The 25985-nt window shown below is 39.0% G+C and overlaps 1 protein-coding gene across 2 annotated transcripts in view; it reads left to right on the forward strand.

Moving 5' to 3' along the window:
- Window positions 1-19052, forward strand: part of B3GLCT (beta 3-glucosyltransferase) — a 105873-nt gene extending 86821 nt beyond the window's left edge. For both annotated transcript variants that reach the window (XM_070751699.1, XM_070751700.1), the window contains exons 11-15: window positions 793-906; window positions 2547-2646; window positions 12661-12780; window positions 14346-14490; window positions 17551-19052. In XM_070751699.1, the coding sequence (XP_070607800.1) occupies window positions 793-906; window positions 2547-2646; window positions 12661-12780; window positions 14346-14490; window positions 17551-17712 (641 nt within the window). In that variant the 3' untranslated portion in view covers window positions 17713-19052. The remainder of the gene's footprint in view (window positions 1-792; window positions 907-2546; window positions 2647-12660; window positions 12781-14345; window positions 14491-17550) is intronic.
- Window positions 19053-25985: the final 6933 nt, after the last annotated feature.

The raw sequence follows: 25985 nt of genomic DNA on the forward strand, positions 1-25985 counted from the left end.
GTTTATGTCTTGGGTATATCCCACGTTGGACTCTCCTTGCAAGTGCATTGGAGAAGAACCGTTGAAACTTACCTGAACGGTCTTCTCGATGCACTGCAAGGAGAGTCCAAATCCCACCCAATTGGTGGACCAAGGGTCTCTCTTTTTGTCTGGCACTGTGAAGAAATTGGGCCTGGGTGTGCCTTCCAGTTGTTAATAAAAAAATTTATAGTTTACTGCTCCTTCGTTTCTTTATGACTGGTAGGCTAGGGGGCGGTACCTGCATAATGTTTAAATTAAAACTCAGTCCCTCCAATGAGACTGGAGAATTACCCACGTTGGACTCTCCTTGCAGTGCATCGAGAAGACCGTTCAGGTAAGTTTCAACGGTTCTTCTATTCTATTCTATTCTATTTTTCATATTTCTACAGCCACCAGCATTTTCATAGTGTTTCTGACTTCCTTTTCATCCTTTTTTTCCCTTTGATGTGAACATTTAAGGCATTAATTTCACACTGTTCTGCGCAAACAACGATTTCTAATATCAGGATTACTTTGCAAGTCAATATATGGTGGCTGCTGTATCCTACCAAGCGGTTTCAAATTCATTTCCATTTTGGTGCTGCATAAGAATTACTTCATTATCAGAAGTACTGCAAACACATAAGCTATCTATGACTAGGATACCATCTAAAAGGATATACTGTACTAAATCGAACTTGGCGTGAAGACACGGCAATGTATTCTAAATGGGTATTATTATTATTTCCAAATGGTTCTCCTGCCTGTGTCTTCATTTTGTTTTTAATTCAGTACCTATTGTGAAGCAAACCTGGGAAAAAGAATCCACTTTCATGGAATACTACAGTGATTATGCAGAAAGTTCAATACCTACTGTTGACATAGGAGTACCAAATACCGAAAGAGGTGAGTTTAAATGACATACTTTATTTGAATTTATTTATTTATTTATTTATTTATTGGATTTGTATGCCGCCCCTCTCCGGAGACTCGGGGCGGCTAACAGCAATAACAAGACAGCATATAATAATAATCCAATACTAAAAACAATTAAAAACCCATTATTATAAAAACCAAACATACATACAGACATACCATGCATAAAATTGTAAAGGCCTAGGGGGAAAGAGTATCTCAATTCCCCCATGCCTGGTGGCAGAGGTGGGTTTTAAGTAGCTTACGAAATTGTTACAACCTGTGAGAGAAATACGTATCTCACAGGTTGTAACAAGTGTTCCACCTGAATGTCTTTGACAAATGCTTAAGTTAAGTTCGCTTTATTATCATTGCACTTTGTACAATGAAATTAAATGCCATCTTCAGTGTACATCATACATTAGAAGAACTATTTAAAAATAAAACAAAAACACACATCCTTCACATTCTACACAGCTGAATGGAAAGCCTCTGATACTGCATTAATATTATTAATATAATTATTAATATAATTTTATTGCTAACATGACTCCAAGTTTCAGCCTGAAAAGTGATACTTAAGATGCAAATGTTTAGCTTTTGTAATGTGTGATTGGGCTGAGCAGGAATGGTCAAATATTGGAGCGGAGCCTCCCATAGACCTAATGTTTGTCTACATTACAGCAAGGAAAGGCAATTATATTGAAGCATCCATATTACTTTTCATTTATTTTTCTGTCTCTGAGCCAGTGTAGGCATTGCCATGAGGTTAAAAGGTTCACCCCATTTTTGAGAGTTTGGACACTGGGCATGGCTGTTTATTTATATATTTATTAGATTTGTATGCCGCCCCTCTCCGTAGACTCGGGGCGTCTCACAACACAATAAAACAGTTCATGACAAATCTAATAATTTACAATTTAAAATATTTTTAAAAACCCATTATTAAGCAGACATACATACATACAAACATACCATACATAAATTGTATAGGCTCAGGGGAGATATCTCAGTTCCCCCATGCCTGATGACAAAGGTGGGTTTTGAGTTTACGAAAGGCAAGGAGGGTAGGGGCAGTTCTAATCTCTGGGGGGAGCTGGTTCCAGAGAGTCGGGGCCGCCACAGAGAAGGCTCTTCCCCTGAGGCCCGCCAACCGACATTGTTTAGTTAACGGGACCCGGAGAAGGCCCACTCTGTGGGACCTAATCGGTCGCTGGGATTCGTGCAGCAGAAGGCGGTCTCGGAGATATTCTGGTCCGATGCCATGAAGGGCTTTATAGGTCATAAAAGGTTTAAAAAGAAAAGAGCTTTATTCTAATTGCATCAAACAAACCAAAACACCGTCCCAAATCAGCATTTTTATGGATGAATTATAGTGGAATGATCTGTGCTGCAGAGTAAATGGCCAAAGATTACTCTCTTTTTAAACTGCTGTATTAAGGATAGCCAGCCAAGCAGATTTTGTCTACAGATTCTAGTCTTGTTTAGACGTTCTAATTAATTGTTACTAAGCTGATTGACCCATACTTTAACAGAGCATGCCTTATTTGGATATATATCTCCAAAGTTTTACTTAATATCTACTTCTTAGGATTTTTTGTTTTGTTTTGTTTTCTTGTATTACTTTCCAGGACATTGTGGAAAGACCTTTGCCATTTTGGAAAGATTTTTAAAACATAGTCCTGCTAAAATGCCTTGGTTAGTCATTGTGGATGATGATACCTTGATAAGGTAAGAATTTCAGAATCAAATTGAATTGAATTATACTACTGTCTGTTTTTGCTATCATTATTGTTATTTCTAGCAGGATTGCAGACTCCAGATGAAATATGAAACATGACGATTCATGATGCAATGTCATTTTGGGAGAATCAGACAACAAATCCAAACAGAACAAATTAAAAGCATCTCCCAAATTTTAAGTTTATTACTGGATTTTTGACCACATTGGGGCATAAATTTGAATTTATCTTCATCCATCGTGTTTGAGGAAGACCTTAACATCTAATGGGTTGTGGGCTGTACACGATGTGTCTGCAGGTAGTTGGTGTTCTGCCGGCGTGTTTCAACTGCCCATAATTACAGGGTAATTAGTCCAGAAAGACACACACCACATGATAAAAGGAAAACCCAAAAGTTTTTAGAAAAACAGAAACAGCTCCCTTTTTAAATGTCAAAGGGATTTTCTGGTACACACAAGGTACAGGTTAAATGAAATCCAATTGCTCACCCAAATAACTGGGAAATTGAGTTCAATTCTAAAGTCCAGAGAGTCCACACATAATCTTGAACAGCACAAAAACCACGATCTTGACGAAACAATGAATCAGATAAACTGCCATTAGGCTCAAACACCAGTCTGCACTTTTATCTGTAGCACTAATTACAGCAGCCCCACCCAACCACAGGTGGCCTCATTTTCTCTTGTAATAATCTTTCAGTTGTTGTCTCCTATGCATCACTCTACACATGCGTGGATGTGCCATTAATTCTTGTTCAGAATCCAGGGATTGTACAGAGGATTGATCTCCTCCTGGGCTGTCTGCCAAACTCCCCTCTTCCCTGTCATTCACGCTTCCTTGGTCAGAGGAGGCTTCGTCGGCAGATTCCATCGGGAGCAAAACAGGCCTGCGGCATGTGGATGTTTCCCCCACATCCACCTGCACATTCCTTGGGGCAGGAGCTGGGCCAGAGCTAACCACAACAGTTGGTAAGGCCTATACGGGCACGAAATGTTCTGCCATATGTTGGGCTGAACATGTGGGCAGAACCATTGTCACAGCACTGCGCTAAAATTGATTTAGTGTCTAGAAAGGGGACAGTTTTGAAATATTGCTCTAGCGTTAGAATTTATGGGGATATATGGGGAAAATAGAGAAGCTGTGGCCCAGTGGCTAAGACGCTGAGCTTGTCAATCAGAAAGTTCAGTAGTTCAGCGGTTCGAATCCCTAGTGCCACATAATGGAGTGAGCTCCCGTTATTTGTCCCAGCTTCTGCCAACCTTACAGTTCGAAAGAATGTAAAACATGCAAGTAGAAAATAGGGACCACTTTGGTGGGAAGGCAATAGCACTCCGTGCGCCTTCAGCATTTAATCATGTAGACCACATGACCACAGAGACATCTTTGGACAGCGCTGGCTTTTTAGGTTAGAAACAGACATGACCGCTGTCCCTAGAGCCGTAAACAACTAGCATGCATGTTAGTAGTAGATCCTTGGAACAAACTTCCAGCAGACGTGGTTGGTAAATCCACAGTAACTAAATTTAAACATGCCTGGGATAAACATATATCCATCCTAAGATAAAATACAGGAAATAGTATAAGGGCAGACTAGATGGACCATGAGGTCTTTTTCTGCCGTCAGTCTTCTGTGTTTCTATGCATGTGCAAGGGAACCTTTACCTTATGGGTAAAATAAGTATCAGGCTGCTACTGGAACAGTGAGGGACTCCACACTGGTAGCGGAGCTCTGGGTGACTGGCGGCTAGATGCGAGCATCAGAACAAGACTTGGCTTCTACGCATGCGCAGGAAGCAAAATCTTGTGAGAGGATGCACACATGTGAGATTTTGGCGATTTTTTGCTTTTGCACATGCGCGGAAGCAAAAAAAATGCTGAAATCTTGTGCACCCGCGTCTTCTAAAGAGATTTGCTTCCTGTGCATGTGCAGAAGCCACATCTTGCTCTGACGAGCACACGTGCACGCCGGTCACCCAGAGCTTCGTGCACATCAGCACCGATAGCGGCAGTAAGTTGGAACCCCCGTCTGGGTAAAATGTACAAATAATGAGATGGCATCAGTTGCTCAAAACAAGAAGCTCACTCAAGTAGTGCGGAGTGGAGCATTATGATGTCTAAGCCAACAATATTTATCTTCTGTCTTGGTCATGCGCTAAGCACTTAGCATGTCTTAGCTCAGGGATAGGCAAAGTTGGCTCTTCTATGACATATAGACTTCAACTCCCAGAATTCCTGAGCTAGCAATATTGGCTCAGGAATTCTGGGAGTTGAAGTCCACGTGTCATAGAAGAGCCAACATTGCCTACCTCTGTCTTAGCCCATCACTGGAATTTGGGATCTTGCAGGCGCTGTTCTTCACTGAATGGCTATTTCCTTCTGTATGCAGTTTAGTCTTGCCACATCAGGCTCTGTTTCCGGGGGGGGGGGGGGGGGGAGGCAAGATTGACATAGTTGATTATTGACTATGGCTCATCTTTGGATCACACAGGTTGACAAGCATGAATGTTTACTTGTCACCTAAGGGCTTCCGTAGATTTTTAAGAGGCTGGACAACGATTTATCTGAAATGGTATAGAGCAGTGATGGTGAACCTTTTTTCCCTTGGGTGCCGAAAGAGTATGGGCACGCGCTATCGTGCATGTGTGAGTGCTCACATCCATAATTCAATGCCAAGGTGAAAACAACTTCTCCCCCTACCCCCCGGAGGCCCTCTGGAGGCTGGAAGCCGCCTGTTTCCCAACTTCTGGTGGGTCCAGTAGGCTCGCCCTCTCCAGGCTCCAAAGGCTTCCCTGGAGCTGGAAGAGGGTAAAAACACCCTCCCTCACCCCCCGGAGGCTCTCTGGAAGCCATAAATGCACTCCCGGAGCTTCTGTGCGAGTCAAAAATCAGCTGGCCAAGACACACATGCACGTTGGAGCTGAGCTAGGGCAACAGCTTGTGAGTCACCAGATATGGCTCTGCATGCCACCTGTAGCACCTATGCCATCACTGGTATAGAGTTTCCTGCCTGCACAGGGGTTGGACTAGAAGACTTCCAAGGTCCCTTACGTGTCTGTTATTCTATGATCATGAGGTATGTTACTAGGGTCCAGTTTCTAGGACTCTTTTTTGGGGGGAGGAGATGGATTGAACCTGGTACGCATATAACTTTGCTTAAGAAATTCATTGCAAAAACACTTCTCCATTAGCCCAACATATCTTAATATCATATTTCATTTTTCACTAGAAAGGAATACGATTTTCAAGAGAACTAAATCTTTATGCATGACAAATTTTAATAAAAAATAATGAAGGCGCTTTCAAGCCATGTCCCTTTAAAATCTGACCGTTACTATTTATGCACATAATGCAATGAAGTATTTTATTCTAGGAGACCATATGATGGGGAGAGAGCGTGCCAGATTTCAAACAGATGGGTTAAGGGAGATTATGCAGAGAAAGAAGTGTCCTTAAGGAATGGTGGTGTTTATTTCTGGATACAGTAGAGGTGATTTATAGTTTTGACAGTATAGCTGGCTGGTCTTTATCTTAAAATAACTAAGTTTTTAGGAGAGGCCAAGTAGCTCCCAAAGCATTTTCACAAATCATGTAGAAGAAAAAAAAGACTGGATGATACTGAAAGGAGGCTACATATGATGCAGCTCTTTTCCAATCCCAAATTTTTTCCAGCTCCCATAGTTCTCTGATTGCAGCAATCAAAGATGGCCTTTGTGATTTAATCACCCACTTACAGTATCTTTCCTGCCCAGCATCTTTCCTCCATCTCCTACACTGTCATTATGCTTTATCTAAGTAATAGAAACGCCTTGTCCTTTTGGCATACCTGCTCATCAGCTTTTTCTAAGGTATTAGCAATCTGGCGAAACTAATCAAGACTATTCATGTAAGCCCAGAACAGATGTCTACTCAGGTCTATTTACTATTGTCTAGGTATCAAAAGGAGCTCTTGTTCCAAATTATCATTCTCCAGTTTGTCATCTGGGCTTTGACCAAGTGTAATGTACAACCATAGCAATTATGCGAAAAGCTTTGGAAGTTGGGTTCAAAGTTTTGCAAGCAGATTTTTTTTTACAAAAGCAGATTTTTAAAACAATTTTAGAAAAATAGAAACATAGAAGACTGATGGGAGAAAAAGACCTCATGGTCCATCTAGTTTGCCCTTATACTATTTCCTGTATTTTATCTTACAATGGATAGATGTTTATCCCACACATGTTTAAATTCAGTTACTGTGGATTTACCAACCACGTCTGCTGGAAGTTTGTTCCAAGGATCTACTACTCTTTCAGTAAAATAATATTTTCTCACGTTGCTTTTGATCTCCCCCCCCAACTAACTTCAGATTGTGTCCCCTTATTCTTGTGTTCACTTTCCTATTTTATCCTTCATGCCTCCAAACCTTTCCAAATATTTGGAAGTTTTCCTGAGCGGTCTTGATTTTGGTATTGGAGCCTGATGGGTAGAGTCAATGACTTCTATATTTTTTTATTCAAATTGTTTTTTCCATGTATGGATGATGCTTATTTTGATTCTGGCAAACTGCCTTGAAAAGCGTTAGCCAGTACCAGGTTTGTGACTCCTCAGATGTCCCTGATTTTTGGGACTCTGGGGTCAGTTGTTTCCTTGCATATATTTCATTACCAAATTAGGTAATATCACCAGTGCAACTTTAGAGAACCAAGGACTCCACAGTTAAATTCAGAACTACAAATATTCTCTTCCATTGGTAATCTCCAATTACAGCATTAAAAATTAAAATCATCGCAACATGAGGAGTTTAAAACATGGCACGTACGATTTAAAATTACATTTTTCCAATTAATACAATAGAGAGAAAAAAAAATCTCTTTCCTGTTTTCTTACATGCTGAAATAACCAAATAATGTAATGAATGGAAGGGAATCTGACATGTTTAAATCCCCATTATATTTGTTAAATTGAAGATTCAGTGTGGCATCCAATAATTTGTATTTTATACAAAAAATAAGCATGATTTAAAAACAAGAAATTTACCAGAAGCTACACCTAATTTTCCATTAAATTCTACAGTGGCTGTAGATATAAAATGTAATTCATTTTCAATACTAAGAATGATTTTTACATAGTCTACTCAATATCATTCATTCATTCAATATATACTCTGCCCATTTCACTATCTAAAGTAATTATGAAAATGCTAGCATCGTTGCACTACATTTTAAAAATTAGTGTTCACAATATTTAAAGAAAAAGAATCTTCACATAATGTGGTTGTATTCTTTTCGAATAGCTGCATTTGGAAAAGTACTAAGGAGCAATTCTTGCATTGGGAACATAGGCAAAATATAACATTTTTTGCAATAAAAGAGGTCATATGATGTGAAAAGTTCTCACTTTTTTTTTCTTTTTGAACTAATGATGAAAGTGGCATGCTTCTCAAAAATCTTTCCCGGTGTCCAGGTCTTGAAGCAACAGTCTGCTATTTACTGATGTGTAAATGAATTAACTGATACCAAACAGATATTAGAAGAAATCCATTTAAGCATGCATTTTTTTGGTATTTGGAATATGCAGCTTTTGCTGATCTATTGCTTATATTTCATGTTCCATATTGGCAATAGAATCACTGCAAAGTTAATCACACAGCCAGCACTTCTGTAAAAGTAATTAAAATGTCACTGTTTGATGCCAAATATCCTTATGTACATCACACTTGAATATAAATGTAATTATATCATATAAATTCACCCAGGCCTCTTTTCTGCATAATTTGAAAGCTAGTCTATATTACTGGAGCAGAGTGATTAAATTAAAATTAAAATTGTATTTTAAATTAAAAATAAGACTATACCCACTTGGTATTTATCTTGCTACATATATTATACCTATTGAAAAATGCAATGTAGTATATATTCCCAAAATTAATATCCCACCAATTTCCAAAGAATCCTAAAAAATTAGCATAATAAATAATAATTCAAACCAATAATTCAAACATTTCAGATTTGACATCAAATGCTAAAGTTAAGGAGCGACGTTAAAAATGACCTTATGCAACAAGATATTCAGCCCCTAACCCTAACCTCAAATATCATTGGGAACAGCAGTACATTTGCCACTCTCCAAAGCACAGGCAGTATGAATTTTTGGCAATAGCTAAAAAATTTAAAAGGTCTGCTTCTGTGTCTGTGGAGCTTCTCAGTCATCCAAGTCAGGGGTTGGTTCCTCCCGGTTCGGACCAGATCGCCGAAATTATTAAAAAAAAAAAAAAGATTTATTGAATTTTAAATAGAGGGGAGGGGAGAAAGGGAAAATGTACAGCGGGGTATATATAATGAAATAAGATCTCTATCTAAACATAAACTTATACACATGTGTTGACATAATTTCAATTCATATACAGTAATACCTTGTCTTACGAACTTAATTGGTTCCGAAACGAGGTACGTAAGGTGAAAAGTTCGTAAGACAAAACATTGTTTCCCATAGGAATCAATGTAAAAGCAAATAATGCGGGCAAACCCATTAGGAAAATCCAAACTTTAAGGCTTAAAAAAAAAGAGGCAGGCGGACAAAGTGAAGGCTAACGGAGTGGAGACACAGCGAGGAGAAGTGAAGAATGGAGGTCCTAACGGAGGCTAGCGCCGCCCCAAATCTCTCCCAAATTGCTCCCCCAAAAGCTTCGTATCCTGCCCCAAATCTCTCCAAAAATCACTCCCCCAAAAGCTTCCCATCTTGCTCCAAATCTCTCCAAAAATCACTCCCCCAATAGCTTCCTATCTTGCTCCAAGTCTCTCCAAAAATCGCTCCCCCAAAAGCTTCATATCTTGCCCCAAATCTCTCCAAAAATCACTCCCCCAAAAGCTTCCCATCTTGCTCCAAATCTCTCCAAAAATCACTCCCCCAATAGCTTCCTATCTTGCTCCAAGTCTCTCCAAAAATCGCTCCCCCAAAAACTTCATTTCTTGCCCCAAATCTCTCAAAAAATCACTCCCTCAAAAGCTTCGTATGCTGCCCCAAATCTCTCAAAAAATCGCAATGTTTTTACTGTTTTGAAGATTTTTCCTGTTCTGCTGTTTGTAAAAGAGCCCTCCCGCTCACCCCCATGTGTAAACTGACCTTTATTCCTTTGCCCGATGCACAGCTGATCAGCTCCTCAGCTGTATTTTGGGCGATTCCAACTGCTGAGCATGTGCAGAAGCCAAATTGCACGAGGGAATGCACACCCAAAATGTTGCAATGCGAATTCAGGGAACGCCCCTGATCCAGGTCATTGTTACCTCGAAGGTGCTTTTTCAAAAGGCAACTGCGCTGTTCTTTTCCCTTGAGGAAGAAAAAGAGAAAGTTTCGCTTCTTATCTAAGAAGCTTCATCAATTCTCATGTTTGGGGGGGGGCAGAAATGGAAGGACGGGTACTGACAATTGAGCCTGGATGGTGAGAGGATGGAAGAATAGATTCTGTCTGGATGATGGGAAGGGGAAAAGATAGAAGGACTGTATTTCTTTGCAACGAACTGGTCCTTAGCAATCTCCCTGAAAGCCCATGGAGCCACATGGGAGTTTATCACCTGAATCACAGTGCAATTGGTTGTGGAATCTTCTTGGATCTGAGAGAAAGCTGCTCAATTTACCTCTTTTCAAACCAGTGATCTTCTGCATCCAAAATGTGGATTTCAGAAGAGCGACCTTTTGGACCACTGAATCTTGTCCTGCGGGATTTGACCTCCTACCTTGTGCCTTATGCCCTTATGAAATAGTTCTGAACCTGCTTTTGTGTTTCTCTCCATCCAAGCACAGGCACTTGTAGCGTCCCTATCCAGGTGGATGAAACAGGATAGGCAGATTCCTTTACAAAGGAGAGGACCCTGTAGAAAATCTGGTACTAAACAATATGCAACTTTATTTTATTTATGCATTAATCAAATTTATATAGACACCCATTTCACCGAAGGTGATTCTGGACAGTGCATAGCAATAAATAAAGCAATATAAAACATAAAAATCTTTTTAAAAAAGAAGAAATCACAGTAATAAATAAAAACAAAGATTCTAACCATGGACGAAACAGGATAAAAATGACCCCCATTCTAAGTTAATATCAGCACCTTGAAACTTGAATTGAATTTGGGAATAAAACTACTGAGACGTTCCTAAAGTGTCAATTTGGTTCATGGCATTTTGCAGCAACTGTAGTGTCCTGATTGTTTTCATAGACACCCCTAGGTGGTACTCATCACACTAGTGAGATAATAAAACCAGGAACAACTATCATTAAAGCCTTCTGCTCTAAGTGCTGCATTTGGTAAACCAGCCAAAACTGGTACAATGACTCCAGAAAAATTGTATGTTCGGCAGAAACCCAGAGTCCATGGGCCTGCCTCTCAGGAGGAGAATGACCACATCCAGAAGTGAACGAGAGCTGCCAGCAAAACCAAAAATGACTGAGAAATGCCATATGGAAATCTCCCTAATATTCTGAGCATAATAGCTCATGGATGTGGATGATCAGTGCTGAAAAAAAATCTTCCTTCTGTAATGGGATAACCAAGATTTGGATGTAGACCTCTGTGAAAGGGGCAAATGTTGAAATGTGTATCATAAATTCACAATAGGAATACAGTGTCCCCTCGATTTTCGCGGGTTTAAACTTTGCGAATAGCCTATACCACAGTTTTTCAAAAAATATTAATTAAAAAATACTTCACGGGTTTTTTTCTATACCACGTTTTTTCCTGCCCGATGACGTCGTACGTCATCGCCAAACTAATAATTTTTGCAAATAAATAACAAAAAAAATAATTATTGTTAATAAATAATTATGTTTATAAATATTAGGATCACTAAGTGTCTTATTCAATGGTGAGTACCAGTAATACAAATAAATAAATAAATAAATAAATAAATAAATAAATAAATGTGAGTAAATGGTTGTTAAGGGAATGGGAAATGGTAATTTAGGGGTTTAAAGTGTTAAGGGAAGGCTTGTGATACTGTTCATAGCCAAAAATGGTGTATTTACTTCCGCATCTCTACTTCGCGGAAATTCGACTTTCGCGGGCGGTCTCGGAACGCATCCCCCGTGGAAATCGAGGGAACACTACTGCAATTCAAGTACAGTGGTCCCTCGATTTTCGCGGGTTCAAACTTCGCGAAACGGCTATACCACGGTTTTTCAAAAATATTAATTTAAAAATACTTTGCTGTTTTTTTTCCTATACCATGGTTTTTCCCGCCCGATGACGTCATACGTCATCGCCAAACTTTCGTCCACCTTTAATAATTTTTTTAAAATAAACTTTAATAAATAAACATGGTGACTAATAATCTAAATGGTTGCTAAGGGAATGGGAAATTGCAATTTAGGGGTTTAAAGTGTTAAGGGAAGGCTTGTGATACTGTTCATAGCCAAAAATAGTGTATTTACTTCCGCATCTCTACTTCGCGGAAATTCAACTTTCGCGGGTGGTCTCGGAACGCATCCCCCGCGAAAATTGAGGGAACACTGTACTTGCATCAGATATCAGACCACATAAAGGTTATGATCATGAAATCACAGGAATAGATCTTTATTACAATCATAGATGAGCATACATCATCAACGTCATCATGATTTGCTGCAGACATCAACCATGAGTTTTGTCATTTTTCCAGGTGTTTGTGTGTGTGTGTAAATATGGAAATACGTTAAATGATTCACCCTGACAAAAGTTTTATAAAAATAACTTTTGTCTTAAAATATTAAAATTAGGAGGTCTTTATATTGAAGAAAAGACCCAAAGAGTATGGCAGAAAAGCTTATTCTTTTATAGTAATATTTGATAAATTATATAGATTTCTTTTAGAAGCAAAGAAGTTTTTTTAAAAGTAACTACTGAAAATCTTTTAAATATTCAAAGACATTCTCTTAAATATTCCGTTTCAGCAATGTACATGTGCTTGCTTAAGTTGATAGCTTCAGGGTTTGGGATTTTTTTAAAGTAATTAAATTATTAGATGATATTTCAGTATGTGGTTTTTGTTCTAGCATCTCTAGGCTCCAGAAATTACTCAGTTGCTATGACTCAAGTGAGCCAGTGGTTCTCGGGGAACGCTACGGCTACGGTTTAGGATCAGGAGGCTATAGTTACATTACTGGTGGAGGAGGGTAAGTCACCTAAATTATTCAAAGGAGTTAGATATGAGCAATAACTTAGTTTTCAATAGTTTTCATGATGGATAGATTTCTGCTCCTATCAGGCTCTGCCACTATGAGATTTTTATAGTCCTGTTGTCATAGAATTTGTATAAGAATATGAAATATAAAAGTGTCCTAACTTTGTAAATAGCGCTATGGTAACTTACAGTAACATTTCTATAGACCAGTGTTTTTCAACCAGTGTGCCGTGTCACACTAGTGTGCCGCGAGACACGGTCAGGTGTGCCGCGAAGAAGGAAGCTCAGGTTTCAGTCTCACAACTTTTTGCTGAGAGAGAGAGAGAAAGAAAGCAAGAGAGAGAGAGAAAGAGAGAAAGAGAGAGAGAGAGAAAGCATGAGAGAAAGAAAGTAAGAGAGAGAAAGAGAGAGAAAGCAAGAGTGTGAGAGAAAGAAAGCAAGAGAGAGAGAGAAAGAAAGCAAGAAAGAAAGCAAGAGAGAGAGCAAGAGAGAGTGTGTGAGAGAGAAAGAGTGAGAGAGAAAGAAAGCAAGAGAGAAAGAAAGCAAGAGAGAGAGAAAGAAAGAGAGAAAATCAGAGGAAGGAAAGGAGAGAGAGAGAAATGAGCAAAAAGGGGAGGGGAAAAAGAGAAATGAGAAAATGATTGAGACAGAATGAGAGGAAAGAGAGAGAAACAAAAGAAAGAGAGAAGTGACTCTTGATTTAAAGCATATGATAAAAAGCACCCAAAGAATAAGAGAGAAACCCCCCCCAGCCCTCACCTGTTTTTGGAAATGGTTCAAGAATGTGTACACACACACACACACAAAATGGGGGGAGGAGACAGGGATGGAAAAAGAGAGTGTCTTAGGGTGTCATTTTGTGTCATTTTGGTTGGTGGTGTACCCCAGGATTTTGTAAATGTAAAAAATGTGCCGCGGCTCAAAAAAGGTTGAAAATCACTGCTATAGACAAATAAATACAGTATAGCGAAAAATATATAAGAAATCAAAGCATTGTGAGTACAGTTTGAGATCAATTCTGATTGTTCAAAGCTATATATTTGAAAAATAGTTTCTGTGAAATGCATGTGGGGATGAGGCTATTACATGATTTTTCTAAAATATCCATGGGTTGGGCCAAATAAGAAAGCTGTTAGACTTTTTAAAATACAGTACTGGCTTAATGTCAGTGATCTATAGATAATAAAACAAGAGTTACTGGCTACTCTTTTTAAAGTTTTGCTGTGAAGGGTATTGGGTTTTTTTCCCAGTTGAGTTATACAGTATTTGGAAGTGGTATTGACCAATTTAGATGCTCAATCGAGCATCTAAATTGGTCAATACTAAAACAGATTCTACTATCAGTAACAACTAATGATATCCATGAAATTATGTTGATATTATTAGAGACATGGAAGAACATAGACCGTTATGATTTCATTCGGGGACCAGAGCAGTTATAACCTGTTTGCAATGACTGCTACAAACTCATAATTGCTAGCGGTAGATAAAACGTTTTATTCAATAATAATGCTTATCTTCTTGACTGTCAATTTCTTTTTGGGTTTGTCTTAAAAGGATGGTCTTCAATAGAGAAGCAATCCAAAAACTTTTTGCTAGTAAATGCCGGTGCTACAGCAATGATGCCCCTGATGACATGGTCATTGGAATGTGTTTCAGTGGTTTAGGAATTCCAGTTACGCATAGCCCTCTCTTCCATCAAGTGAGTGTTCTTATATGTAGCTAAACTTAATTAAAATGATACAACAGTTGGGAAACATGTTACAAAATGTTTTTTTTCAAGAGTCTTTACTACTTAGAACTGAGAACAGGGATGCAAAGACATTTCAAAAGTATAAATGGAAGGCCAGAACTTTGGCATTGAAGTACAGAACACACATTATTAATAGAATAGTAAAAGATTCCCCCCCTTTTTTTATCTGTACAAATTAAATCCTTCCAGAATAATAAATTGGAAACAGGTGACATACAACAAATATCCCAGTGATTCAAATCATGCTTATTTTCATAAATAGTATCAATATTTATCAATATCTGATTTTGGTACAAATCCCATCTAGAGCATCTTCTCACAACACATCTGTCAAAACATTACAAGACATGTTTAGATCATTTTTTTAAAAAAAAAATCAGGAGAGATTAAATATTTCCTTGTGGTTTTAACCACATATTTTGTGGTCTTCAATTTCCACATATAACTGCAGAATTTTCTTCCCTAATTTGTGTTTTATCATTGTTCAAACAAATGTAATTTCCAAAATATAATGTCTAACTTTTTAATACGAGATGATTATCATCAAATTTATTTAGAACCCTTTTGTAATAGTGACATGAAAGCAATAGAAAATGCTGAGATGGGATTATATGAAAAATGGACTGCTAAAGTTTCAGTGAAACATGAATATCATTAAAAAACTTATAGAATTAGCATAACTTCTGAAAAATGTTGAAAGGTGAGGAATATCAGAAGTATTTAGTGGCTGGGGAAACTTTTTCTGTTTCAAATAAACATTTATTTATTTAAAATATTTATATTCTGCTTTTTTCATAAGTATACAAACTACATTAAATAATAAATTAGCAATTTATTCATATTATTAGCTATCTAATATCAACAATTAGCAGCCGTTTCGTGTTTGAACTATAGAGCTGGTTTCTATTAGGAAATGGTCCAATACTATTTCACTTTATCCTTCTAAAAGATATAGACTCTGTGGATTCCACTTAAATATTCTAATTTTTGATAAAATATACAGTAATTAATGTCCTGGAATAATCTTATTACTGCAACTGTTGATTGAACAATTCAGATTATGAAATTAAAACACTGTTGTCTCTTAAGATTTTATTTCAATCTGTCCTCTAATTATGGAGCAAGTAAAACAACTTATTATGCCAAAATGCTTAACTTCAGATAAAGAAATCCTTTGGTGCAATCCACAATCATCCAGTTTTTCATCTATCCAGCCTTCTGGTACAATAAATCCCTACAGTAATTTTAGCATTCTGCAGAGTCATAAAGCAAAATGTATGAATCTTAATATGAAAGCAGAATAAAAATTGATTAAATAATAAATTAAAATATAAAACAAATCAGGCAGAGGAAATTCTATAATTCCAGATCACAAACATCCATTTTGCATATTGATGTTTGATTAGCCGCAACATTTCAGGGATGCTAACATAATTTTTTTCACATTTTATTTGATTCTTTAAAAAAAGACATTCTTGAATTGCAAAATAACTTCATTACAAAATATATATGAAAGTTTAAGGACAGAGTATAAATAACAATTGCTATGTTGAAAATTAAGAAGTCGCATAATTTTTCCAGTGCAAGCACAGTTCTTAAAGTATAGCCCATTTATTTATTTATTATTCTCATTTCTTGGGATTTAGTTTAACATTTAAATTTCAAATGAAGAAAACAAAACAGATGAAGAAGTAAAATGTTGTAAGCCACCCCAAATCCTTGGAGAGGGGTGGCATATAAATACAATCAATCAATCAATCAATCAATCAATCAATTATTATTATTTCTTTATATTGCTTCAAAGGCCAGAAGCTGTACTCTTTCCTTAATTTCACTATCCTACTTTCTCAGGTCTAAACTACTTTTCTGTTAAATAAAACAATATTTTGAACTTACTGGAAAAATATACTTAGCTTTTCTATTTTCTTTCAGAGTGTAATCTTTTGTTGACAGTAGAACAATTTGCTTTATCCATTATTGGTTATCAGATAATGGGATTTAGTAATGCTTCTCCTAAAAAGAATAAATACAGCTTTGTTTACTATATACACAGCAGTTACATTAGCTATTTGCAGCCATTCAAATTGTATATGCAAAGTTTCATTGGAATAATAATAGCCCTGTCTGACTGCCATATTAGATTCATCTTGTCACAAAGACCTACATTTGTAAAGGTCAGCGTGAACAGATTCTCTACAAAGACACAGTACGGTGTGCGTATCATGTTATCCACTTCACAGGGCTGTATCTGTATCTGGTTTAAGAATATATAATCTTTGCTTCTTTTTTATAATTGAAGACAATACAGTGGTACCTCATCATACGAACTTAATTGGTTCCAGGAGGAGGTTCGTAAGGTGAAAAGTTCGTAAGATGAAACAATGTTTCCCATAGGAATCAATGTAAAAGCAAATAATGCGTGCAAATCCTTCAGGAAAATCCCAAACTTTAGAAGGGAGGCGAACAGAGGGCAGGGAGGAGCAGCTAAAGGGGGCGGGTGGAAGAAGCAAGGCTAGGCTAAAGGCTGAGTGGGAAGGAAGAAAGGCAAGGGGGGCGCCCCTCCCTTTTCTTTTTTCAAAAGACAGTTTCAGTGCCTTTGCAAGCATGCAAAATGTTTACTCCTCCAAGCTGCTCCTCCCTTTTCTTTTTTAAAAAGACACAGTTTCAGTGCCTTTGCAAGCATGCAAAATCTTTACTCCTCCAAGCTGCCCCTCCCTTTTCTTTCTTAAAAAGACACCGTTTCAGTGCCTTTGCAAGCATGCAAAATCTTTACTCCTCCAAGCTGCCCCTCCCTTTTCTTTCTTCAAAAAAGGGGGAAAAAAGAAACCCCTTCATCCCAGCAGCAGCTGCTTGGGTTCATAAGGTGAAAATAGTTCAGAAGAAGAGGCAAAAAAATCTTAAACACCGGGTTCGTACCTTGAAAATTTTGTTAGAAGAGGTGTTCGTAAGATGAGGTACCACTGTATTTTAAAACTATGCAACTCATTCTCTCTTTTACTTCAATTCTAGGCTCGTCCAATGGATTACCCGAAGGACTTCCTATCCCATCAAGTTCCAATCTCATTTCATAAACACTGGAATGTTGATCCAGTAAAGATTTATTTCACGTGGTTGGCTCCAAATGTACAAGATTTGGAACATGGAAGTAAACATGCCAGAGAGGATTTATAATCTGTGAAAGTATTTAAATATTGTTTTGGTCTTAATGTTTAGAATGTAGATAAAGTTTTATTGCTTTATTTATAATTATTTGTTGCCCATATTGTAGAAGACAATATGGGCAGAATCCAGTACCACTTTTTTGGCACAGTATGCTGCTTTCTTCCTTTTGGACCACTATAATTTATATCCCATCATTTGAACCACTGTTTAGGGATATAGTGTCTGCACAAGGCATTTAACCTCTCCACTGCCACCTTGTGCATTACTTTGTGTAGGTACTAATGAAGGACGGTTTGCCAACAAGTTTATATTAAATCTTGTGAGTATACACCGCACAGTTATTACTAGACCATGCTCTGAATATTGCTGCTCTAAATCAAATGGATGCAAACTTTTTTATTTGTGCACTTATTCTTTCTTTTTATTGGCCTTAAAGTTTTAAAACTAATGCCTCTGTCCTAGATTTTTGTAATCGTTACCACCTTTAAGATGCTTTTGCCACTTCATCAACAGGTTTTTCTTTGTTCCCTCTAATTCTTTTGCTTCCCAAACAAAAGAATATGTTTTGAAGGAAAGGAAAGGAAATAGAATACCACCTCCGCATACACATTTTATCTCATGTAATCATTTTGCAGTTGTTTTTTTTTTAAAAAATGGGAACAGCAAAATAGGATAAATTGTTTGCCTAGAATCAGAGTAAAAAGTATTGTCCTCATTTTGTTTCCTCGTCTAGCAAGGTTTCACTGCCGTGTGACTATAACATGGCATTCCATTTCCCATAAGAACTTTAATTGCTTGGAATCAATTCAAGAAGCAGCAGTTACTGGCAAGGATTGCACATACTTCAAAAATGGTTAGGAAGAAATGTTTCACCTTCACAGCAGCTCAGCATTTTTTATTTTTTGATACTCATTAAAATAGCCTTTTCCCCCCCAAGCTTCTGTGCACGTTTCCGTCTGTTTTAAGAGCCTTTGTGTTGTGCTTTCCCAAACATCCAAAGCTTCCCTGTTTCTTCATCCCCCCCATCCTTCTAACAGCTTTAAAATACTAATGGAACAAACAAACTGAATCCAGGGAATCAAAAAGTAAATTAGGGTCCTTTCGTGAAATATCTACCATCATCTCAGACTCCTTTAAGTGTCCTCAATGGTCCTACTTAAGATGGCTTGAATTGAAATGTTTGAATTAAAGGAGTCACTGTCTTCTATAGTTTCTGTATTTCCTTCTCTCAGTGCCTTAAACAATGGATACATCTGCTGATTCAGATCTACTATGCTTTTTGTACTGAATGGGATGGATTATTATTTATGTTTGCCATGTGAAATAAAACAAAATGGTTTAAAACAGAATAATGTATTGTACTGTCACTTTTTCTCAATAGAGCAGGAGCTGAGAATTCAAGAAGACCCCCAAATTTGATTTGATTTCATTGATTTTGATTTATTGCATTTGTATGCCGCCCCTCTCCGGAGACTCGGGGCGGCTAACAACAACAATAAAACAGCGTACAATAATAATCCAATACTAAAAACCATTAAAAACCCACTAATATAAAAACCAAACATACATACAGACATACCATGCATAAAATTGTAAAGGCCTAGGGGGAAAGAGTATCTCAATTCCCCCATGCCTGGCGGCAGAGGTGGGTTTTAAGTAGCTTACAAAAGGCAAGGAGGGTGGGGGCAATTCTAATCTCTGGGGGGAGTTGGTTCCAGAGGGCCGGGGCCACCACAGAGAAGGCTCTTCCCCTGGGTCCCGCCAGACAACATTGTTTAGTCGACGGGACCCGGAGGCCAACTCTGTGGGACCTAACTGGTCGTTGGGATTCATGCGGCAGAAGGCGGTCTCACAGATATCCTGGTCCGATGCCATGAAGGGCTTTATAGGTCATAACCAACACTTTGAATTGTGACCGGAAACTGATCGGCAGCCAATGCAGACTGCGGAGTGTTGGAGTGACATGGACATATTTGGGAAAGCCCATGATTGCTCTCGCAGCTGCATTCTGCACGATCTGAAGTTTCCGAACACTTTTCAAAGGTAGCCCCATGTGGAGAGCGTTATAGTAGTTGCTAGGAGGCGTGTTACCCCTTTCATATTTGAAGATCAAAAGTCAGCAAAATTCAGGAGGCCTAAAATCAATAGCTACTCAGTCTTCTCAGGAATAAGGTGAAATCCATTCTTACCCAGACTCTCACAATCTCCAGAGAAAGAATCATGAAACAAGTAGTACTTGGTTTGTCATGGAGCAGAATTATACAACACCATTGGGAAGATGCATCCTAACATGATGAATGAGTGACCAAGCAAACTAAATAATGAGAAGAAATATCTGCTTTCCTGTAGTCTAAAACCATATTGCCACGCCCTTCTCTACCCTTCATTTTTGGCATGGTTTTTTTATGGCTTCTCCTCTCAATTACTGGCCCTGGAACATCTGTCCCTTTCAGTTGTCTTGCTGCCAAAAAAAAATAAGACTTTAACTCACAAAATGCCACTGTCTCCGTGGATCTCCATACACAGAACAGGGTGAGATATCATCAATATGCAGGTGACACCCATTTTTATATTGCTACCCCCAAGCCCATCCTACCCCAGTGTCTGGAAGCTGTTGGGACTGGGTGGGCCAAACAGTTCAGACCCAACAAAGATTTTCAATTATCCAGGTCATAGTTATCCCAAAAGTGCTTTTCCAAAAGGCAATTGGATATCCGAAAGGATATAATGGAACTGGGAAAGGTGCAAAAAAGGGCAACAAGTATGATCAAGGAAATGGAACACATCCCTTATGAAACCAGGTTGCAATGCCTTGGTCTCTTCACCCTTGAAAGACGGCGTTTAAGGGGTGACTTGATCGAAGTGTATAAAATCATGCATGGGATAGAAAAGGTGGATAGGGAAAAATTCTTTTCTCTATCACACAATACTGTAACAAGGGGGCACTCCCTAAAGCTCATAGATAAGAAAGTGAGAACAAATAAAGGGAAATTTTTCTTCACCCAGAGTCGTTGGTTTATGGAATTCACTTCCAGAAGTCGTGATAGCTGTCAGCCTTAATAGCTTCAAGGCTGGATTAGACAGATTCATGGATGTCCATGTGCCGCCTCTATGTTGGTTGAGGTAGGCAGGATTCCCTTGGGTACCATTTGTTGGGGGTCAGGGGAAAGGAGGGTTTTGCCTTCTCTTTCTGCTCAAGATCCCCATGGACAATTGGTGGGCCACTGTGTGACACAGAATGCTGGACTCGATGGGCTTTGGCCTGATTCAGCATGGCTCATCTTATGTTGTTATGTTCTAACTGGACTTTCTGAAGAATGGATGAGAAGTTAGAACAGAAGAAGCTTCTTGGATAGAACCTTTTCAAGGAAAAACCAGGAAAGTCCAATTGCCTTTTGAATAAGCACTTTTGGGACGGACTCAACCCTAGCAAGACAGAGTGGCTGTGGATATTTGTATCTTCCAAAGACAAAAGTTATTTCATCTTTCATTTGATTCTGGATGGGCTTGCACTACCCCAATCCCATCCAGAATCAAATGATGATTAGGGAATGAGGCTGAAATGTATAAAGAATAGTTGCTGGAACTGGGTATGTCTAGTCTGGTGAAAAGAAGGACTGGGGTGAAATGATAGTAGTGTTCCGATATCTCAGAAGAGGAAGTTGAGCTTTTTTCCAAAGCAACTGACAAGAAGCAATGGGTAGAAACTAATCAAGGAGAGAAGCGACCTAGAACTAAGAAGAAATTTCCTGACAGTTAGAACAATTAATCAGCTTGCCTCCAGAAGTTGTGAATGCTCCGACACTGGAAGATTTTAAGAAGAAATTAAGACAACCAGTTGTCTGAAATGATATAGAGTTTTCTGCCAAAGCAGAGGGACTAAAATACCTCCAATGTCCCTTCCAATTTTTTTATTCTATTTTGTAAACAATTTTATCTTGTTGAGCCCAAAAGTAGCATTATCTTTGGCAACCTGTGACCCTGTTAGCCTTTCCTAAGGTTCTGACAATCTAGATGTTTTCCTAGGCATTTGAGCCAGAGTCTCTGCTGTTGATTTCATTGTATGTATGCCCCCAGACTTCAACACCAACTGGAAAAAGCAGCCAGACACGCTGGTAAAAACAAAGGCACTTTATAGTTTGAAAAATAAACACAGAGAAAAACCTGTTCTTCCCAACAGGCAGGCTATGAGACTTCACAGCAGAGTCCTGATGGCCAGACAATACAGCAGACTTCTTGCTGGCACACCCACCACTGTAGAGAATAAGACCCACACCTTTTTCCCCCAAGGTTTCAGTATTCAAAGTCACAAACCAGAATTCCAAGACGCCAAAGATCACAGCCAGGTCCCAGGACTCCCAAAGATAATACTCCACAAGCCAGGAAGGGTGGGTCTGCCTTTTCAGCCTTTCCAGAGAGCACCACACCCAAACCCAGCTGTTGCCTCTTTAGTGCTGAAAGTACCTGGCTAATTGTCCCCTTCGTTGTGTTGCTCTTCTCTGCCGGAGATCGATTATTGCTTGTGCATTTTCATCTAAGGAATCCAGGTTGCTTGCTGGGGAGAGCTCCCTCTCAGGGGACTCTGGCTGTCCTCCCTCTCCCTCAGCCTGAGATTCCTCCTCCCCGTCTGCCTGAACCTCCTGTTCCTCATCCTCCCCCTCTGAGCAGGAAGCCGGCAGAGGATCAGCCGTTCCCTGAGGGGCCTCAGACGGAATCACAACAGAAAGTATCGTAGAGTATTTTTTAATTTATTTATTGGGCTTTTAATCTGTAGAAAATGCTCTATAAAATCTCAATAAACTCAGTTTTAATTTAAAAAATTAATGAAACGGCTCCCAATTCCTTCTCCCCAAATGGGGAGGGAATTAAAAAACAAGTGGCATGAAATTGTGCGTGTATTTTCGCTCTCTAAATCAGGGGTCCCCAAACTTTTTACACAGGGGGGCCAGTTCACTGTCCCTCAGACTGTTGGAGGGCCGGACTATAAAAAAACCCCTATGAACAAATCCCTATGCACATTGCACATACCTTATTTAAAGTAAAAAACAAAATGGGAACAAATACAATATTTAAAATAAAGAAGTAATAAGTAATTAATAATTAAGTAATAAAGTAATTTATACTTCTTTATTAACAAGTAAATTTAAACTTAAATCAACAAACTCCATTTCTCCTTCCTTCCTTCCTTCCTTCCCTCCTTCCTCTCCACTTCTCTCTTCCCTCTTCCTTTTCTCTCATTTGTTTCATTTTCCTCTCCCTCGTTCTTTCCCTCCATCATTTTCTCATTTCTCTCCCTCTCTCTCTTTCCATCTCTCCCTCTTCCTTTCTCTCTCCCTCTCTATCTCTCCCTCTTTCTCTTTCTCTCTCTCACTCACTCTCTTTCTAACTCTCCCTCTTTGTATCTCTCACTTTCTCTCCTTCCCCCCTCTCTATTTCTCCCTTTCTCTCTCTCCCTTTCTATCTCTCCTCTTCATTTCTCTCTCCCTCTCTATTTCTCCCTCTTATTATTTCGATGGGTAAAATCTTGTGTGCTGCCACGGGCCGGTTAAAAGACCTCAGTGGGCCGCATCCGGCCCGTGGGCCCTAGTTTGGGGACCGCTGCTCTAAATGCATAATTCTGCTCCAAACATGTCAACAGGCAGTTGCCAATCCTAGCATGATCCCAACCAATTTTATCATGAATTCCCTTGAATAATGGAGTATTTTTTTTTTCCTTTTGGGGTTTCAAAAATGAAAGGATCTTTGCAAAGGTTCCTCAATGTAACTTATTGTTGTTCCGGATTTATGCTTTTGGCTCTGTCAAGCATTAAGGCTTAGATTGCAAATGAAAATCAACTTTTGAGATGCAAGCTAACGCTTTCTTGCTGCAAATCACTTGATTTCTCAGCCAGCAGCAGGGCATCGTCTGCATATAAAAGTACGTATAGATTCATGTCCCCAGCCAACATACCTTTTCACCCCAAGCGTCCCTGTTATATTTATCTGTAAATAACATTAGACAATCAAAGAGGCACACCATGCAGCTTGTCCCTGCATAGTATTAAACAATTTGCTAAGCACGTAATTTATTCTCATGCATGCTTTACCTCTGTCATATACTGTTCTCATTACAATCAGCAACTAACTGCGACATCCTATTCATGGAAAGCATTTCTTAATTCAGACTATTGATTTTCTCGTGTTTAATCAGTGAACGTGTGATAAAACACCTTTCTTGTATTCGTACATTTCTTAATGACTTGGTGAAGAATAAAAATACGATCTCCACATATGTTACTTGATATAAAGTAGCATTTTGCAATTATTTTTTTGTTACACCCCCTCTCCCCCAGGAGAAGTAAACATTTTGTGACCCCCTAACTCTCCACTGGGACAATTGTTTGCAATATTCAGCAAATTTTTGCTAAAAAAACTTGAGCAGTTTATCAGCGTAATTGGGGTGTAATGTGTTTAAATGACGCCTTCATGTTCTCTGCCAACATTTTTAGACACAGTAAACATTCCGGTCTTTCATCATCTCCCACCATAGTCGCAGTGTGTTCTGTCGGGCTCTCTGGTAAAATCCTCCCAAAAATTCACAGGTACAAATTTCAGACAAACACACATTAGAAAATTCAAAACAATGTTCTTTATAATGAAAATTCACTTAAACTAAGCCCTCTTGGTATAGCAAAGAGCACTCGTCGCCAAACAAACTGGTAATTGGTACAAGTCCCTTATCAGTTCTGTGATACTTAGCTTGCAACTGTGAGGCAATTCACAGTCCTTATTTCACAAAGTGAAACACACTTTGCTCTGGTTTAGTTTCAAAGTGGGGAAAAATCAGCACACAAAAGGTCAAAGTCAGTAAAGCAGTCACAAAACACAACGATCAGCTAATCCCCCACAATGGCCAAACCCACAGGCTGCTATTTATAGCAGCCTCACTGATTACCACAGCCCCACCCAACCACAGGTGGCCTAATTTTCTTTGATAATAATCTCTCAGTTGTTGCCTATGCATCGCTCTCCGCATGCGTGGCTGTATCATTAACTCTTGTTCTGAATCCAAGGAGGAGCTAGATAATTGATCTCCTTCTGAGCTGTCTGCCCCACTCTCCTCCTCCCTGTCACTCATGTCTTCTTGGTCAGAGGAGCCTTCATCATCAGATTCCACCAGGGGCAAAACAGGCCTGCAGCATGTGGATGTCTCCCCCACATCCACAGTCCTTGGGGCAGGAGCTGGGCCAGAGCTAACCACAACACATGGTGTCTCTTAAGGGTTTGTAATCTGCACTTTGCATCTCCTGCTCTATGCTGTGTGCTACTGTTCGGTGCAGAAAACCCCTACTCCCTGTGGCAAAAAAAGCATCGCTCCGGGGCCACCCCCCAGGCTGGCCCACCGCACTATTTGAGAAACACCGAAATAAACATTGCACACTCCAGATTCTGCTTAATGTTCTCTTTTCTGTACTTTTAACCAAATTTTGAATGTGCCTTATTTCATTGAAATGTTGGTTTGAATAGCCGTGGAGTTTCTGAAATTTGGATGGTGCCATAGACATCTTCATCTGCCTGAATATTTCATTGCCAAAGAAAGTGGAGAAACTTGAGGGCAGTTTATGCTACAGGATAAGGCTGCACAGAATCGGCCTTCTCCGGGTCCCGTTGACTAAACAATGTAGGTTGGCAGGATCACAGGGGAGGGCCTTTTCTGTAGCTGCCCCGGCTTTATGGAACCAACTCCCTGATGTTCGCACTGCTCCCACTCTACTGGTCTTTCGAAAAACTTTTAAGACCTGGCTTTGCCGACAGGCCTGGGGACCATGAATCTTAACATCTGACATGCCCAAATTATGTTCGAGTGGTATGTATGTTGTTAGATTGGATTTAGGGTTTTTATAGGGAGTTATTTTAGTTTAGGGTTTATAATGGGGTTTTATAACTATTATTAATATTTGATTGTATTGTTTTTATTGTTGTACGCCGCTCTGAATCCTATGGGATTGGGCAGCATAGAAGTCAAATAGATTAAATTAAATTACAGGCATACTTTTAAAAACAATGCGAATTGGTCTAGAACAGGATCTCCAAACCCCATGCCATGGTCCACTACCGGTCCGTGGCCTATTGAGAATTGGGTTGCGCAAGTGGGCAGCTGGAGCCTGCATGGACATGCACACGCACAGCTCAACGTGTGAGAGCGGCAGGCCACAAAGATTGAGAACAGCTGGTCTACAATATTATGAGAGATTCTCATCATCTGTGGTTTACTAGGTCTACCTTTTTACTCTTTTTGATGA

The sequence above is a fragment of the Erythrolamprus reginae genome, chromosome 4 (assembly GCF_031021105.1).
Source record: "Erythrolamprus reginae isolate rEryReg1 chromosome 4, rEryReg1.hap1, whole genome shotgun sequence".
NCBI classification, from domain to species: Eukaryota; Metazoa; Chordata; class Lepidosauria; order Squamata; family Dipsadidae; genus Erythrolamprus; species Erythrolamprus reginae.